This window comes from Prunus mume, linkage group LG5 (genome assembly GCF_029339155.1).
Source record: "Prunus mume cultivar Tortuosa linkage group LG5, ASM2933915v1, whole genome shotgun sequence".
Classification (NCBI taxonomy): Eukaryota; Viridiplantae; Streptophyta; class Magnoliopsida; order Rosales; family Rosaceae; genus Prunus; species Prunus mume.
The window spans coordinates 27,209,505-27,226,154 of NC_142702.1; the positions used below are offsets into that span (position 1 = coordinate 27,209,505).

General features: G+C 38.4%; 4 protein-coding genes across 6 annotated transcripts; 1 reads left to right on the forward strand and 3 right to left on the reverse strand.

The window, feature by feature from the left end:
* Window positions 1-3,459: 3,459 nt before the first annotated feature.
* On the forward strand, window positions 3,460-5,658 carry MES17 (methyl esterase 17). The gene is made up of 4 exons (XM_008235938.3): window positions 3,460-3,960; window positions 4,063-4,203; window positions 4,718-4,852; window positions 5,271-5,658. The coding sequence occupies exons 1-4, from the start codon at window positions 3,661-3,663 to the stop codon at window positions 5,553-5,555; spliced, it is 861 nt and encodes a 286-aa protein (XP_008234160.1). The 5' UTR covers window positions 3,460-3,660; the 3' UTR covers window positions 5,556-5,658.
* Window positions 5,659-5,926: 268 nt separating this feature from the next.
* LOC103333143 (low affinity inorganic phosphate transporter 8-like) lies at window positions 5,927-8,643 on the reverse strand. Its single transcript, XM_089052776.1, has one exon. The coding sequence runs from the start codon at window positions 8,038-8,040 to the stop codon at window positions 6,355-6,357; it is 1,686 nt and encodes a 561-aa protein (XP_088908902.1). The 5' UTR covers window positions 8,041-8,643; the 3' UTR covers window positions 5,927-6,354.
* A 116-nt stretch (window positions 8,644-8,759) lies between these two features.
* LOC103333142 (thioredoxin H4-1-like) lies at window positions 8,760-11,650 on the reverse strand. Of its 2 annotated transcripts, none has more exons than XM_089052781.1 (5): window positions 11,301-11,650; window positions 10,004-10,067; window positions 9,761-9,886; window positions 9,257-9,379; window positions 8,760-9,097 (listed from the first exon to the last, which is right to left on the reverse strand). In XM_089052781.1, exons 2-5 carry the CDS (start codon window positions 10,022-10,024, stop codon window positions 8,945-8,947), a joined length of 423 nt encoding a protein of 140 aa, XP_088908907.1. In that variant the 5' UTR covers window positions 10,025-10,067; window positions 11,301-11,650; the 3' UTR covers window positions 8,760-8,944. The 2 variants fall into 2 exon arrangements, with proteins under 2 accessions (XP_088908907.1, XP_008234159.2); XM_008235937.3 differs by having other exon boundaries at window positions 10,456-11,650.
* A 140-nt stretch (window positions 11,651-11,790) lies between these two features.
* On the reverse strand, window positions 11,791-14,395 carry LOC103333168 (putative inactive receptor kinase At5g58300). Of its 2 annotated transcripts, none has more exons than XM_089052775.1 (3): window positions 14,285-14,395; window positions 12,630-13,964; window positions 11,791-12,538 (listed from the first exon to the last, which is right to left on the reverse strand). In XM_089052775.1, the coding sequence occupies exons 2-3, from the start codon at window positions 13,909-13,911 to the stop codon at window positions 11,925-11,927; spliced, it is 1,896 nt and encodes a 631-aa protein (XP_088908901.1). In that variant the 5' UTR covers window positions 13,912-13,964; window positions 14,285-14,395; the 3' UTR covers window positions 11,791-11,924. The 2 variants fall into 2 exon arrangements, with proteins under 2 accessions (XP_088908901.1, XP_088908900.1); XM_089052774.1 differs by having other exon boundaries at window positions 14,046-14,332.
* Window positions 14,396-16,650: the final 2,255 nt, after the last annotated feature.

Genomic DNA, 16,650 nt, shown 5'->3' on the forward strand with positions numbered 1-16,650 from the left:
ACTTTTGGGCTGTTTTGGCTAAGCTATGTTTTTTCTTCAGTTTGGTGAGTATTTATATGTAGACACGCATTATAATATGAATGAATTGGTAAAGACAACTTGGTTTTGGTTAATTTAAGAGAACTCTTTTGTAGGATCGTGACATTGTTATGTGGTGTTACAATTCATTCATGATATAACATATGTATTTTTTCATTAATACTATACTATTGATTGGAAAAGCATCAATCATATCACCTAGTAACATCGCAAATTGGTATGATGATAGTACCCAAGTATTTTCCATAATTCAGACCTAAAGTGTAATATTATATCCTTAGTTTCAATTTGTCACCTTAAAATTTTTTTTAAAGAGAAATGTCACTTTAATTTTTCAAAATCCATAATTTGTTATCTGACTTTAACACTATCCAATTTTCCATCCATTTAAAAAAGTATTTTAGTCTTCCCATTTTCAAGAGTATTTTAAAAATAGAAAAATCATTATAAATAAAAAAAATCTCACCTTCCCTTATCCCATATGCACCACCAACGGCTCTAACCAACCCCGCCCACTTTGAAATCCATTCCCCTTTCCCTCTTCACATCCCCTTCCTCCATTATCCATTTCCTCTGTCCCTTCCTCCTTCTCTCTCTACCATGGAACACCTACCCTTCACACACAAATTGCCTCAGCCCACCCAAACAGACTCCACATTTTTCTTATTCTTTTTTCTTTTTGGTATTTTTCCATTTGCATATTGAAGATTTGTGGACAGAGAGAAGGTGGGGTCCTGTGTGATGTGTTTTGGGGGCAGGTGGGGGAGAAAAGGAGAGAGGTCTCTTTTTTCGCTCTTTTTTTTTTCCCCTTGAAAATGGAAAGACTAAAATAATCTTAAAATGGATGGAAAATTAGAGGTATTTAAAGTCAAATGACAAATCATGAATTTTGAAAAATTAAAATGACATTTCTCTTAATTTTTTTTTTCAAGATGATAAATTAAAACTGTAAAAATAAGTTTAGGGAATATTTCTTTAAAAATCCCTTATATAATATACTCTTTATTAGAAAAGTATCCACCATGTCGCCCAAGTATTTTTTTTTAATTCAGACCCAAATTGTAAACAAACAAGAATTTGCATCATTTCCCACATTGCAACTGGTAGAGGTGGAAATCCCAGAGCATTGTCACGCACGCACTCATGGAGACAACCAAACGTGGACTCACCACTTATCTTTCTGGAAGAGAACTTTAATTTTGTGGGGGCAATAATATTATCTTCCAAATCCACAACCGCATAACAATTGGGGCAAACTCTGCAACACCATTTTCTTTTCTAATCAAGAACCTTGTGTGCGAAAAAGAACGACAGGCTTTTTGCATATGCATGCAGCAGGTGCCTCTAAGAGATGCATGTTCCACATGATCAAAAAGTAAAAAATATGCATGCTAAAATGTCCAAACAAAAATTTTATAGTTACCCAAATCGTGATTTAAGCTAAAAACTCAGCCATTTGGCTGCCTTGTGTAAATTTATGCATCACATTGATTTTTAAGATTGTCGATACAAATTATTACCTAAGTTCATATTTACAGTCTAACAACATAAACATTAGTTCGTATCAGTCTTACACATCTTCCTCCCCAGTTAGTGAATCTACTTTATGCCTTTGGTAATGGCAATATATAAATCATTTATTTAAGACACATGCGTATGGTAGAGGATCAAGTTTATACATATAGAATCTTATAAAGTAAACTAAAATGGTGTTGACTTTGAATTGCTTTAATTTATACAAAGAAGTTTTTTCAAGTTGAGATAATATTTAGTAACGGAAAGTCAAATCTCTTGCTTCAACAAATAATCACCTCCAGGAATTTTTAAGAGGCCAATGGCCAATGTTAATGATGGAAAACTTATTGCTTCAGAAAATGGAGAAGGTCCGTCACATATATGATATATCGCAGGAAACCGTGTTCCCAGTTAAATTTAAAGTCAACATCAAATGGCTGTAACTATGTCATTTTCGCTTTCCCATTCAATCATGGAAGTGGTCTGGTCTTCTCAGCCAACTAGCTAGCAAGTGCAAATAAGAAAAAAAAAGGGATGATGCGTTTGGTTTTGGCGTTTTAGTGCTTGCCAGTTTCTCATTTGGAAGAGACAATTAACTGGCATATCAAATCAAAGACATATACTTCCGAGCACTACACTTTAATTTATTCTAAATTACGAGGAGTGGAATTTGAACTCGGGTGTAGAAGTGGAACACACTCGCTCTGGCCAACTTGGGTAACATGCAATTGATTAACTTAAACCAACGGCAATTATCTGATGTTAAAGCACTCCAAACTCCTATCATAATATAAATTCAAGACTCTATTATTAGAAGGAGGAATAAGTGTAAGTGGAAGCAAATGACTTTTTCTTTTCCCTCAAAAACTTCCAAAGTCTTTGTGTATGTGAAAGCTACCCTTCACCTAAAATCTCTCCGCTTTGCTTGCTTCCATGACTCTCTTTTTTCCCATGTCCTTTCTTTCCCCTCCACTTGGGTTGAGCATTATTTTCAACTAGCAAATTTATCAAGTATTTTGTAAGTACAAATTGGCATGTCTGAGCTGGCAGTTACTCATCTTTATTTATAAACATGTTTACATCATTCATCCAGAGGCTCACTTCTCAATGACTGCCACCTGCTCCGTTTATCTTTTTCAGGAGAAATATGCATCTTTGAAGACACTAATGTAATTGCTCAATCATGACGTACCTTTTTATCCTTTTTATAGCTAATCTTTTCACTCCCTTATTTCCTAACTTCCTGGAGGCCCATACACCCAAGAGGGTAATTATTTTTTTACCTTGGGAAAAAAAAGTTTTCCTTTTCACCACAACTTTGTGCAGGTCAAGAAGACTGATGGGAAAAGATGGAAAAAAGTTCCCCCAGCTCTGTCTGTGTTTGTTTTCTTCATTTTATATGTGAAGAAAAAGTCGTGAGGGGAAAACGACTGGCCGATTGGTACATTTGAGTCCAGATAAATTTTTTTTTTTTTTGAGCCAGGTCCCAGGATATTGTTGGCCAGCAGAAACGCATGAATTAAATAACAGAGAATTTGTGTTTCAGATTAGCAAAATAATAGAATTTAAATAACCGACAGATCATTTTTAAACCGTAATGGAGGAACAAATGTTTGTTGCTGCTCCTATTCAGTGACAAAAACTCCATTTCCAAAGATATCTTTTTGTTAGGACGGCTGCCCTGAATTATTTACTTCAACATGTCTAGCATATGACTGCAGCACACGAAAAGCTGTGGTGAAAGTGACTCCATAGGTTGCCAAGTGGTATGTGATTTTGGTTGCTCCAAAAATATGACATCACATACTGGTGATGCTTTTAGCAATGTAAATGGTAAATCCGAGTGCCTAAAAGAAGAGTGATTTTTATCCATATATGTATATAGGTACATGTATGTTTGAATGAGCGCATGGATTAGAACAAAAGCAAAAAACCATGCCTGCAGCAGCAAGTTAATTAAAGTATTTCAAATCCACCAGCCATGTATATATATATATATAGAGAGAGAGAGAGGGAGAGAGGGAGAGAGAAGTGGGCAGGCAGAAAAAAAAAAAAAAACTAAAGGGCTTGGAGGAGAGGGTGTGGGGAAAGAGAAGCAGGGCATTGATGCTGGAAAAGGGAGAGCAGGAAACCATGGTAGAGGAGCTAAATAACAATTTGAAGGAAGTACCACAAGTAACCTTCAACTTGAAGACTGATCACTTTGTGCTGGTTCATGGCATAAGTGGAGGGGCTTGGTGTTGGTACAAAATCAGATGCCTCATGGAGAATTCAGGCTACAAGGTTTCTTGCGTTGATCTTAAAAGCGCCGGGATCGACCAATCCGATGCGAATTCAGTCTTTTCTTTTGACGATTACAACAAGCCACTGCTGGACTTGTTGTCTGCTCTGCCTGAAAATGAACAGGTCTTGCTTTGGTTTGGTGATTAATTTTCTTTCCCTTTGTTTAATTATTTGGAAACATGGATTAGGGGATTGTTTTATCAACTTAAGTAACTTGTTTTGCAGGTAATATTGGTAGGGCACAGCGCTGGAGGGCTCAGTGTAACCCATGCCACTCTCATGTTTCCAAAGAAAATCAGATTAGCAGTGTATGTTGCAGCAACAATGCTGAAACTTGGCTACTCAACTGATCAAGATATCAAAGATGTAATTACTGTTAATCCCTTTTATCTCAATCTGATTTGTTTGAATTGCGTCATGTTCTTAGAAAATTTGACATGGGAAATAAGTTTGAGCAGCCATGCATGGCAGCTTGGCTGCTTGAATTGGTTGGAAATTAGTAAAGATTGTTGCAGTTAGTAAGATCCCAATGCTGGCAATGGTGTGAAATGCAGAGAAAGATGGCTCATGGCTGCCAACTGTCTTCACAGACAAAAATAGTTGTTAGGCCTCGCATTATCTCTTAAGAAAACATTAATTATACTATTTAGTCTCATTAATTATCCAAAATTACTACAAATGCAAATTAATTAGATTTTGTTAGTAATTTCAGTTTTTTATTTTTTATTTTTTCAGAAAGCAATCATATCTTCAATAATTTGGGCAATTTTTTTGTCAGCATGATATACTTTACTATACATTTCAATCTGGCTCCCAATGATTGAGACGGGACCAATTATTTTTCTGATTATAATTATTATATAATGTTTATGTGAAACAGGGGGTGCCTGATTTATCTGAATTTGGTGACATATATGAGTTAGGGTTTGGATTGGGATCCAATAAACCTCCAACAAGCGCCATGATCAAGAAAGAATTCCAACGAAAAATCATATACCAAATGAGTCCTCAAGAGGTATATAAACAAACCCTTGATCACGGCCTTTTAAATGTATCTGTACCTATGTTTTTGATGGCTGGTTGGTGGGCACTTGGCACTTTGTTTTTGCATAGTCCTTTTCCTTTGCTGTTGAAGCAAATTGGATGGTCATCGATATGTGCATCACATCACATTCAATCCTTCACATCATTGATGTACTTGCGAATATACATCTCATATACATATATGTTAGGATTTTGCTAAGATTAATCTTCAGGTCAAGAGTTTTATATGATCACAAAAGTTAATCGAACATGCGTAAACGATTAGCCATAACATAACTCATGCATGGATTTTGCCAAAAGCAAACCCTCATATGGGCATTTCACATAATCACAAAATTAATCATAGCATAACTCATGTATGTTAATTAGAAGCCTTTTTTTGTTCTCAGGATTCGACACTAGCTGCCATGCTGTTGAGGCCTGGACCGCTCCTAGCAATAACGACAGCCCGTTTTGAGGAGAAGGATGAGGTTGAGAAAGTGCCTCGTGTTTACGTGAGAACGTTGCATGATCATGTCGTAAAACCAGAGCAACAAGATTCGATGATAAAGAGGTGGCCACCATCTGAGGTGTATGTTTTGGACAGTGACCACAGTCCCTTCTTCTCCACCCCATTTTTGCTTTTTGGCTTCCTTGTAAAAGCAGCTGCTTATGGTGGGCTTAATAGTAGCTAGAAAGCCGAGGAGAACATATATGCTGGCGTGCTTTTTTTTTTTTTTTTGGTTGGCAACCATTGATGACAGAACAAGGGAATAAGAACATACAAAATGTTCATTAGTGGGACAAGACATTTGAGAACTATACTTGTTGCTCTACAAGCTTGAATGCTAAACCGCATGGATTAAAATTGTGATAACTGAAACTACAGAGTTCAAAGTGATTCTTTGCCTAAATTACAAGGACCAAAATTATACGCTATTCCGTTTTCGAAGATAAATATATTTTTTGTGTTAGGACTGCCTACTACGTACTAATTTCACCATGTGCAGCATACCTAAAGCCGTGTGAAAATGACCTGACATGGCGCCACACTGCCAACTGTTGTGTGACTTTGTTGAATATTTGATCGGGGAAAAGTGATGAGGAAACCATGGTAGAGGAGATTAATAATTTGATGGAAATGACAGAAGTGCCCTTGAAGATACACTTTCACTTTGAAAATAATGGCACAAGTTTAATTAATAGAAAGGAAGAGAGTCACATTTATTTATTTTTCATTTGATATTGTAAGCACATCTTTATTATTACCTTTTATTTCATCCCTGCACTCCACAGCTGCTGTTGGTCAGGCCTTATTACAAGTAATTACTTGGGAAATTTATTTATTTATTTATTTTTCCATAAAGACAGAGTGGGAGAAAAATGTGCTCTAACATGGTAACTATAAACCCCATCAATGGGGGAGACACATTTTATTAGACACAACACAAAAACGCACTCATAATTTCCTGAAATGAGATCAAATCAGAACATCTAGACCATTTGCATTTCAGCTTCTGCAACTTTGTCTTTGACATTGTCAACATTGGTAGCTTCTGTTGCCTTGTCATCTGAATTGCTAATCGCTTTGACCCCATTGCCTCCAAGATCATTGTTCTCTCCAGAAATCTCCTCAAGCGACCTGCCCTTTGTTTCTGGCACCAAGAAAGTGAAGAAGAAACCAAGCAAATTAACCACAGCAAGCGCTATGATTGCCTTCCGGATGCCTTCGAGTTGATGAGTGTAACTCTGCAGCACAAATGCAGCAAGTATAGCCCCTGCTTTTCCTGCTGCTGCTGATATACCGTGGCACGTGGACCGGAACCTTGCAGGGAAAAGCTCAGCCGGCACAATGAAAGTTGTGCTGTTGGGTCCAAAGTTTGCGAAAAACAAGGTCAGGCCAAAGAGAAGGGTGAACAAGTTAGTGCGACCGTTGCAGAAGTCGACGGTGGAATTTGGGTCCTTACACTTCTCTCCCCTAAGTACCCCATATTTATATCCAAGAACTGCCATGAAAATTGACATCAGTAAAAACCCTCCAAGCTGGATTGGCTTTCTTCCAATCTTGTCAATGAGGAAGACAGTAAACCAGTAACCAGGAACTGTTGCCGCGAGTGCTATTAACAGCATTGCTTTGGAGAGCAAGTACACTTCTTCTATTGCATTCATTGTTGATGCCTTTGGTAAAAGCCCACTTGCAGGGTAAACATCTTTCTGAGTGAGCTGTAGGCTGTAGAAGGCAATGTCTAACAAGAACCAGGTGCTGGAGGTGCCAAGAAGATGGAGGCCATGCCTCCTAAGAAACTCCCTAGAAAACAGCCCATATGAGGAATTAGGATCAACTAGGACCTTGGAATCAGAATCTCCTTTGACAGCAGCAGCAGGAATGTCTTTTTCAAGCACTTTGGCCATATCTGCTTTAGCCTTCTCATGGTCTCCTTCAACCAAGGCAGTGTACCTTGCAGTTTCAGGCATTTTTGATCTCCAATAAAAGGTCAGAGCAGCTGGGACAGCACCAAACATGAGCACAATCCGCCAAACAAAATCGCCTTCTGGCTGAGTAGACAGCACTTGATTGACATTAAACTTATCAGCTGGGAAAGCTTGCAAGAATACCTTGGACACAAGCATGGCTACGGCTCCTGCAACCAATATGCCAATTCCTTGCATGGCAAACACAGCAGCAACGAACCCGCCTCTGGTTTTTTGGCTGGAATATTCTGACATGATGACAGCTGAGAGGGGATAGTCCCCTCCAATCCCAAATCCGAGCCAGAAGCGAAAGAAGCAGAGAGTTGTAACAACACCTTGAGCAGAGGAGCCAAAGGAAAGGCCAGAGGCCAGAGCACAGCCCACCATAGTGACTAAGGTGATACCATAAACTTTTTTCCTACCAAGTTTATCTCCAAGCCAGCCAAAGAAGAGTTGCCCTGCTAGGGTTCCAAACAAAGCAACCCCAGTTATTGCATTGTTGATCTGATTAGGCAGAGTACCAGGACTGTTCGTAGAAGGGTCATAGTAGTAAAGGCGCCCTATAAGTTTCGTGACAGCGGTGATGCAGAAAAGGTCATAAGCATCAGTGAAAAACCCCATACCAGCAATGACAATTGCCTTGTAATGGTAGAGTTGGGTTTTGGCATTGTCAAGAGATGAGAAGATGGATTGTTTTCCATCTGCCATGGCTGGAGTTGTGTTTTTTTCGAGACTGAGAGAAAGGAGCTCAAGAAGGGTTTGCTACGGAAATGATCGATTATTTAAGAAGACCAAGGGGGCGGATGTTCCTCTGTTTTGATTGAAACTTTGACAGATGACCATCGCTAGAATTTCAAGAAAATCCCATTGTGATTAACGGCTAACTTGTCTGAAAGCCAGTTTGGATATTGGTTTATCCTCTGTTTTGTTAATTCCTAGAGCTAGAGGGGTTTAATATCTGGACAAGAACAAGGACAAGGACAAGTTTTCTCTCCATCTCTGTCTCTTCCTGTCTTTTGCTGTAAGTCGATTTTTATTTTCTATGCTGCCTTAGATGTTTATGATCAATGCACCAGTTCCCTCCTAGGAGGATACATACAATTGTCAAAGCTGAACCGATGCATAGTTCGAGCAATCTTGACACACAAGAAATGTATATCATTGTATGTTTAAATTGTTGTTTCTTCATGCTCCTTACAAATTCTCTCCATAATGTTGACTTTTGTCTGAATGCTATTATCTTATCATTTTCCGTAGCCTGCAAATCGAGTTTAATATTGACTTTAACCTGAGTTGCCTCTGTGTGTCGGAAAATCTGTGTCAAGAGTTGTCTTCTGTTTGGAGTTCCCAACTTATGGTTTTCTTTTATCCTAAAACAGATATTAATTATCGGATGTCTTTGCTTTGAAATCCAATGCTCCTGTATCTGGACCTGTCGCACAGAAGATCTCAAAATTATCTGATATGATGATATATGACCATGCAATGATTTGATAACCAGTTGGCATGGACATCATTTTGATTACATGTTGAGACCAGATTGATTTTCATGAGATTAATATCCCAACCAAAAAAAAGAAAAAAAGAAAAGAAAATGATCATCACAAAAGAGTCAACTATGAGACTTGGTTGCTAAATGAACCACAGCTGCTGTCTTCTTCTGGAGCTCTGTCTTGTTGCTTCCAACAAGTTTGTCCACTTGTCTTCCATCTTTAAGAAAAATAAATGTTGGAGTGGCCTTTATATCCCATGAAGTACTCAACTCCTGTACCCCAGAAAAAAAAAAATGCATCATTCATCAAACGATTGCTACATTATATGGATCAGAATAAAGAGAAGCGAAAATTTCAATTGGAATCTGCATTTCTATCCTTCTCTGTTAGTACGCAGATTATGTGACAAACAAGAAATAATTCTCACTTACAGCAAGATCATCGACATCCAAGGTTAGAAATACGATAGAAGGATACTTGTCAGCAAGCTCACAGTAGGCTGGTGCAATCATTATACAAGGTCTACACCACGATGCACTGAAATTTGCTACAACCTGTTGCAACAGTTTGATAAAGAACATCGTATTCATATGAGAGAAAATTAGACATGCTGGATTTAGCAAGGATTTTTGTTTTCTTTGGTAACAATACTAGTTTGAACAATGTTCCTTCTGAAGAATAATTAGACAAAAAATAGCTTTAATGTAGCGTATGATTTTGTTAATTAAAACGTTACTTCGAAATATTGGCAGGTTTTGCTGGGGGTTCTTTATAATAAACTGTAGGGAGGACTACATGTGAGAATGTTATGGCTAAGGCTTCATGATAAGAAAGATGATGAAATTGGTGCTCAAAGTTCCATCTGATGTTTCTCTTCCGGATTCTTTATAATTTTTTTTCCCCACTTTATTCAGGAAAGAACACTAGAAGCTTACAATCTTGCCATCCTTGACTGCTTCTGATAACTTTGCCTCCCAACTTTCCATGGTCTTTATAAGGTGCACATTTCCACTGGCAAGACAACCCTCAAAATGAACCTCGTCGCTATTATGTCCGGAGCACTGCAAGAATCAAAGCATTTCCTCAGATGATGCAGCAAAAGGTCATTGATCTTAGAGGCCAATGAGGAAGCACACTATCATTTTTCTGAATTGTCCTCCTTGTACAATGAAACTTACCATAGAACAGCAACTTCCCATTTAAGTGTGCACAGCAAAATGGGAACAGATTTATCAGAAACATCTAAACAAAACAAACAAAAACAAAAACAAAAAATCCTTGTCAGGCAACCAAAATATACTACTGAGACTAGTTCTGGTGTGTATTTGATTCAGAATGCATATACATTTTGCATAACAAGAATTAAAAAACCCCCCAAAAAAAGGTCCTCATTAATTTCTCCAACTCCTCCATGAAAATCTACAAGGAAAAGACTATTAGCATATGGAGGAGTTTCATATGGAACCCTTAGCATTGGTCCTAATCTCATGAACAATACATAATAATTTGAGATATGGTGGAATTCTTTTGTCAAATTATATAATCACATAAAAAAAGAAATCCCAATCCCAAAATACGACGAAGAAAAATGCAGAAACTGTTTTAAAAACACCGCCATTAGAAGATGTACCTTTGGCAAGATTTCATGGCGATCAAAGCCTAATCCGCAACCAAGGAAGAAGAACAAAACCTTGAAATTGGGATTGTGGTGATGGAAGAAAGTAAAATGAGAAAAACAAAAAAATTTATTGGAGGTTAATCCAAGAAAAATGGGAAAATCAGTGTTGCAACGACCACAGGCTGGCTTGCCATATAGGCAGGTGTAATTAACAACGCAAAAAGAATTAGATATTGGACCAAACACAAATAAATAATAATGTTAATTTTGTTGGCCAATTTCAAGTTTTCCAACAGAAATATGAGTTGTAAATGTTTGCCTCAACGATCAAATTTCCAACAGATAATTGTATGGTTGTTGTTTATCTCGGAGTAGGTAAAATTAGTTGTCTTAATATTTGGACATAATTTCATGTCAATCGGTTTTAGGTTGGACCCTAATTAGTCAAACATTTTAACCTAAACTTCACTTTTAAGGGCGTTATGAAATCATGTTTTATTTGTTTTGTTTGAATCTTTTCCCATTTTATGGAGGCTTTACATCATTATATTGTTTGCATTTGAGATTTGATGCTTAATCAATGTTCGAAAAATCGTTAGGCGATAGGTAGGCGCGAGGCGGGTGCTTAGGTGTTTTTTTTTTAATAAATAATTATTTTGTATTATAAATTATACATTTATGCCAAAATTAATTTTAAAAAAACTGTATATATGTGAGTCATATGATATATGCTTTGATATAAAGCAGAGTGTTGAAATAGAAATATAATTAGGTTATGTTTTAGTATATGTGCCCAAGCCCATAAGAGTACTTTGTTAAAATACCAGCCCGTAAGTGAAACACAGCGTTTCACTAACCTTCATCCCTCCGCCTCCATCACCTCCCATCTCTCACTAGTCGCTATCTCCATCGTCTCTCCTCTGACTCTGCCTCTGTCATCTCCTCTTGCGCGCGCCTTTGAAATACGATGAGCCCAGCAGTAGCTAAGAAAAGAAGAAAAATTCAAAGATACCTCTAACGAGTAGAGAAGAAGCCGTTGCTGCCACTGGTTGGGTAGAGAAGAGCAGAGAAGCAGCCACCCGAGTCCCGACCGGCCCAGGCCCCTAGGCCGGCGCCCATGCGCCGCCTAACTCCCTGGCGCCCGCCCCTAACGATTAGGGTGAAATCGGGGCGGTATCCTCCCGCCTAGCACCTACGCACCGCCTAGGCGGCCGCCTAGATCCTAGTCACCGCCTAGCGCCTGGGGGCCGGTTTTTCGAGCAGCTGAATCTGTCACCCTTAACAAAATTTGTGGCAGGACCGCAATGTTGAAGGGAAAAATATATGAAATGAAAATGCAGGTGCAAGTTTGAAAATAATGTTGGTCTTTAGAAGCTACTACTAGCAAGCAAAATGTTAATCAGGAGATCGTGATACAGAAAACAATACAGCATTGAACATTATTTCCCAATTGCATAGAGAAGAACAGAAGGCTAAAGATTTCACGGGGTTTGCATGTCAAACTCAGACTCAGAGGATGGCCTAGTTTTCGTGTCAGATTGCCGAATTTCCTCTATCATTCTAACAACTTCATCCATCCTGGGGCGTGCCTCGGGCAACTTTGATACACATGCCAGTGCAATCTGAAGCATCTGCACCATCTCTTCTTCAATGTGTTGTTGTCTTAGCAGCTCCAGATCAAAAACCTCAGCTGTCCATTCTTCGCGCACGACAGACTTTACCCACCTTGGCAGATCAATCACACTGTCATGTCCTGGATATTGAAGTGTGGTTTTGCCTGTCAGCATTTCGAGGAGGAGCACGCCGAAGCTGTAAACATCAGATTTATGAGAGATTTTCCGCATGTCGGTTGCCTCGGGAGCACGATATCCTGTGGCTCGTGACATGGTTGCAGGGAAGTTCATTAGAGGACTCAACCCAACATCAGTGATGCAAGCTTCAAGGTCTTGGGTTAGGAGGACATTGGTGGACTTTATGTTGCCATGGCTGCATTTAGCACCCTCAGAATGAATGTGGGCAATTCCCTTGGCTACTTCAAGAGAAATCTTTACTCTTGAATCCCAGTCTAGTGGAGACCTTCCAGCATCCCTGCTTCCTGTAAATGCATGGAAACAGAAGGAAAAAAAAAATTGGCAAAACCAGTTAAAGTAACTATAATTAGACATTAGAATTTAGATTAGGCATACCATGCAAGTGGGCAAACAAGCTTCCTGCTGGCATGTAGTTGTAGACCAAAAGCTTCTCATCCTTGGAGTAATAATAAGCGCGCGGAGGCACAACATTTGGGTGCTTCCCAACTCTCTCCACCACCTCCATATGCTGCTCAAACTCCCTCTTACCCACAATAACTTCCCTTAGCCTCTTCACCACAACTGTCGTTTCCTCATCCAAAACAGCTTTATAAGTTGTGCCATAACTTCCTTTACCAAGAACTTCAGCCGATGCCCTCAGTAGATCCTCAAGATCAAAGTTGAAATAGCATCCATCAAAGAAGAACAATTTGTTCTTCTCTGCCTCTTGCACTCCACTCCCAAAATCTCTAGGCATCTCACTCTTTCCATCACCAGAGGCCTTCCCTTTCAGCCCTTCTTTGCTAGTCCTTTTCGAACAGCATATGACAATCATCAGGACTAAAACAACCAACACTGCAGAGCCCCCAATTGCCACAGCAGTAATATAACCATGGCCAAGTTTTTTTATGAGGGTAGCATGGTGATTTTTCTGGACTGTTGGTGAGGGTGGCAAGAAAGTAGGGGAAGCAGAAGGTGAAGAGGAGGTCTTGGAACAATTTTTGAGAGGTGCCCCACATAACTGAGGATTCCCAGTAAATGAAGAATCCGGGTAACCTTTTAGGGAATATGGAATTGATCCATTGAAGTTGTTATAGCTCATATTCAAAAGCTTAAGCTTTGGGAGGTTCAGATTAGGTATGGCTCCAGAGAGGGAATTATTTTGGAGGCTCAATGCGGTGAGGCGTGTCAGATTCTGAACTGTTGTTGGAATGTCTCCAGAAAAGGAGTTAAAGGAGAAGTCTAACAAAATGAGGTTGTGGGACAGAGAGGCAGGAAACACACCAGAGAAGTTATTGTGTTGGAGGTAAAGATACTCCAAAGAAGGAATGGATAGGATATCAGAAGGAAGACTTCCATAGAGGAAATTGGAGTGAAGGCTCAGGACTCTAAGAGCAGCAAGCTTGCCTATACTGTTGGCTGGGATGGAGCCAAAGAGTCCAACAGCTGGAAGATGGATAGCAGTGACACTAGTTTTGTTTAGATTGCAAGTGATTCCTACCCAAGAGGCACAAACTGGTGCAGCAGCATTCCAGTTGAGCTTTTGGGTATGGCCGACAGCGGCAGCAAAGTTAAGGAGGGCTTGTCTGTCAGAATTCAGGTCAGCAATAACCGAGGAAGAGAAATGCCGGATAAGGAAAAGGAAGATAAGTGCAGCAATGGAGAACTGAAGCTTCATGGTTATCTGCTCAGAATGAAAATGATTCAATTATGAGAGTCCTTGTTCTTCTCCTGGTACAATAAGAAAAAACCAGAACACAAAGTTAGTTAATCATGCACGTGGCATACAGATAGCAGAGAAGATTTGACTACCTTTCAAAGGAAAATGCTGTCATAATGTTCTGTTCAGAAGAGTGGCAAAGAACCACTCAAGTATGAGTTGGTGAAATTCCAGAGAATTGATCATGCTATCTTTGAAAAGTCTAGTGCTAGAGAGGGCATTTTAAAGTTCTATATTCATATTGTGTATGATAAATTTCTCTTAGGTTCATAGATGATAAGGAAGATAAAATACAACCCAATAGGAAAGTAATAAATAAATAAAAACCTACTCGGCATGGCATGTAAAGATCACATAACTTGAGACAGATTCCATTATGCACAAAGAAACATGCTACCCTGTCCTGATTCTTATGATTACCTAAAGAGAATAAATTCATCAACACTGTTTCTCTTATTGGTTGAGAAAATTACTATGGCAACCAAATATGAATTTACCGTGTGTGCGTATTGACTTTACCCACTAGAAAAGAACATAAATAACAGCCAAACATACTTTACCCACTATGCAAAACAAAAATCTGATTGTGAAAAGTTCTCCCCATTTTTAGATGGATTAATCATGGCATTTCTATCCTTAACACTGAAGTTTTGTACTTACTGTGCAGAGTTAGCAGTGACAGAATCGATACATGGGTTTAATTACTTGGAATTTCATTGATGAAAAATAAAGGAAAAAAAGAAAAGGTTTCCCTACCAACTTTTTTTAAATTGGAAAAGCAAAGCGCACTTTCTTTAGCGAAAAGAAAAAGAAAAAAAGAAAAGCCAACTGAAGAAAAAGGAGAGGTTAGTCACCAAAAATTAAGCTGCACTTTCTCCCTCAACATAAACAGAGCACTTAAAAGTTTGAAAACTAGTGGAAAAAGTAATCAATATACAAAGCAAAGTGGTTGCAAAGAAAGAATCCAAGAAGAAGATAGCCTTCATAAAGAAAAAGCAAAAGTTCAATTCTCTGTTCTGAAAAAAGGGTGAAGGTATTGTATTGCATTCTGCAGAATTTCACATGATTTAGTTGCTATTTTGGTAGGTAGCATGCTTGAGAACCAAAATAGATGAAAATAAGACAACATGGAAGCCAATGGGAAAGAACTAAGACACAAAAGTAAGCCTTTAAATATGTCAATAAAACTATGGAAAAGAAATTGCAAAGAGTAGAGTGAGAAAGCACAAACAAGTACCTGATAGATTTTACATGTATTTTTACATGCATGCAGTTCAAGCCTATAGTTGTTGCAGATCTGTCAAACCAGTTTTATAATCATATTCATAAACAAAGATGCAAATGTATTGATTCATAACTAAAAACTCTGGAAACCAACTTCAGACTAAAACCTCAGATATGCATAATCCACTTCAAACTCTGGAATTTCGTTTGTCCAGAACATTCACTTGCTTAAGAGTCTGCTATGCTGCAGAACCTTATAGGACTGTTAAAGAGCATAAATTTGAATAAAACGGGAACATTTTTTTTTATTGCCTAGAGTGTAATGCCATATTTGATTTAGAAACGGAAGTTTCTCATAAGTTTACTGATTGCATTGCAGGAGTTATGAGCCAAAAAAGAACAAAGAAAAAGAAGAGTCTGGTATATGAAGTCTAAAAGGAATAATTAATAAAATTATTAAATACGGGACGATTCATTCTTCATCAGTAACGTCGGCAATTATAAAGGAATTGAAATCAGAGCATTTCACAACCAAAAAAGCTAATACTGCATTAATGGTGTTTCGTGTTAAAGATTAAAGAAAGGAAAAAAATAGTGCATGCGGTAGAGAGCAAAATGCTTTCATGTCTTTGTGCTGCCTCTGATGTTTTTTGTTTTTTTTACCTGCTAATGATGAATTGAATTCACATATCAAAATGTTGTTATGCATTATCATCTCTTGTTTTGACTTCAAACCCAACATCAGAACTATAATTATGTTATGTTAGGTTAGGTCAGGTTAGGTCATACCTAAAGAAAATTCTTCAACTCACAAGTCACATGGTAGGGTATGGGTATCCTTGATAAAGTGTAATTTCTGAACCTTTTGTTTTTCTGATAGGAAATATGGATATAAATGACAAACCAGGATTCCCGGTTCGAGTCCCGGGCAACCCATTTGAAACTGACATTGATGTCACTGGGAAGACTATCCTTATTATGGTAGTTGGCTGTTGGCATGTATTGTCTCATGGGCACCATTTGAATTATCATCAGAAATCTCCAATGTTGATGGGAGATGAAGACTCTCGCATGGCGCATACACGAGTGAGTGAACTCTCAATCGTCAAAACTGATTGAGATGAGACAATGCTGCAATCTGATTGACTCGTTTGTGCGACTTAGAACCTGGGTTAAACAGAACCCTAGTTAAACAACATCTCATACTAGTCTTTGCAGCTTCATGGAATAAGTTTAAAGATCATCAGTAGGAGACTTAAGGACAGAAGCAAGGTTGCTAACCTATAATGATGAAGAGCCACCTTATAAACGTAAAATTAAAGAGTCCATTAAAACACCAGCCTCAAATGGAAGCACAGGGCCTTTATCCTCAAATCGCATCTTAAAACAGTCATTAAAACACTACAGAGGCACAGTTGCTATAATACCCAAGAACAGCCTCCATTAGAAGAAAAATAGTAAGGTAAGCATGCT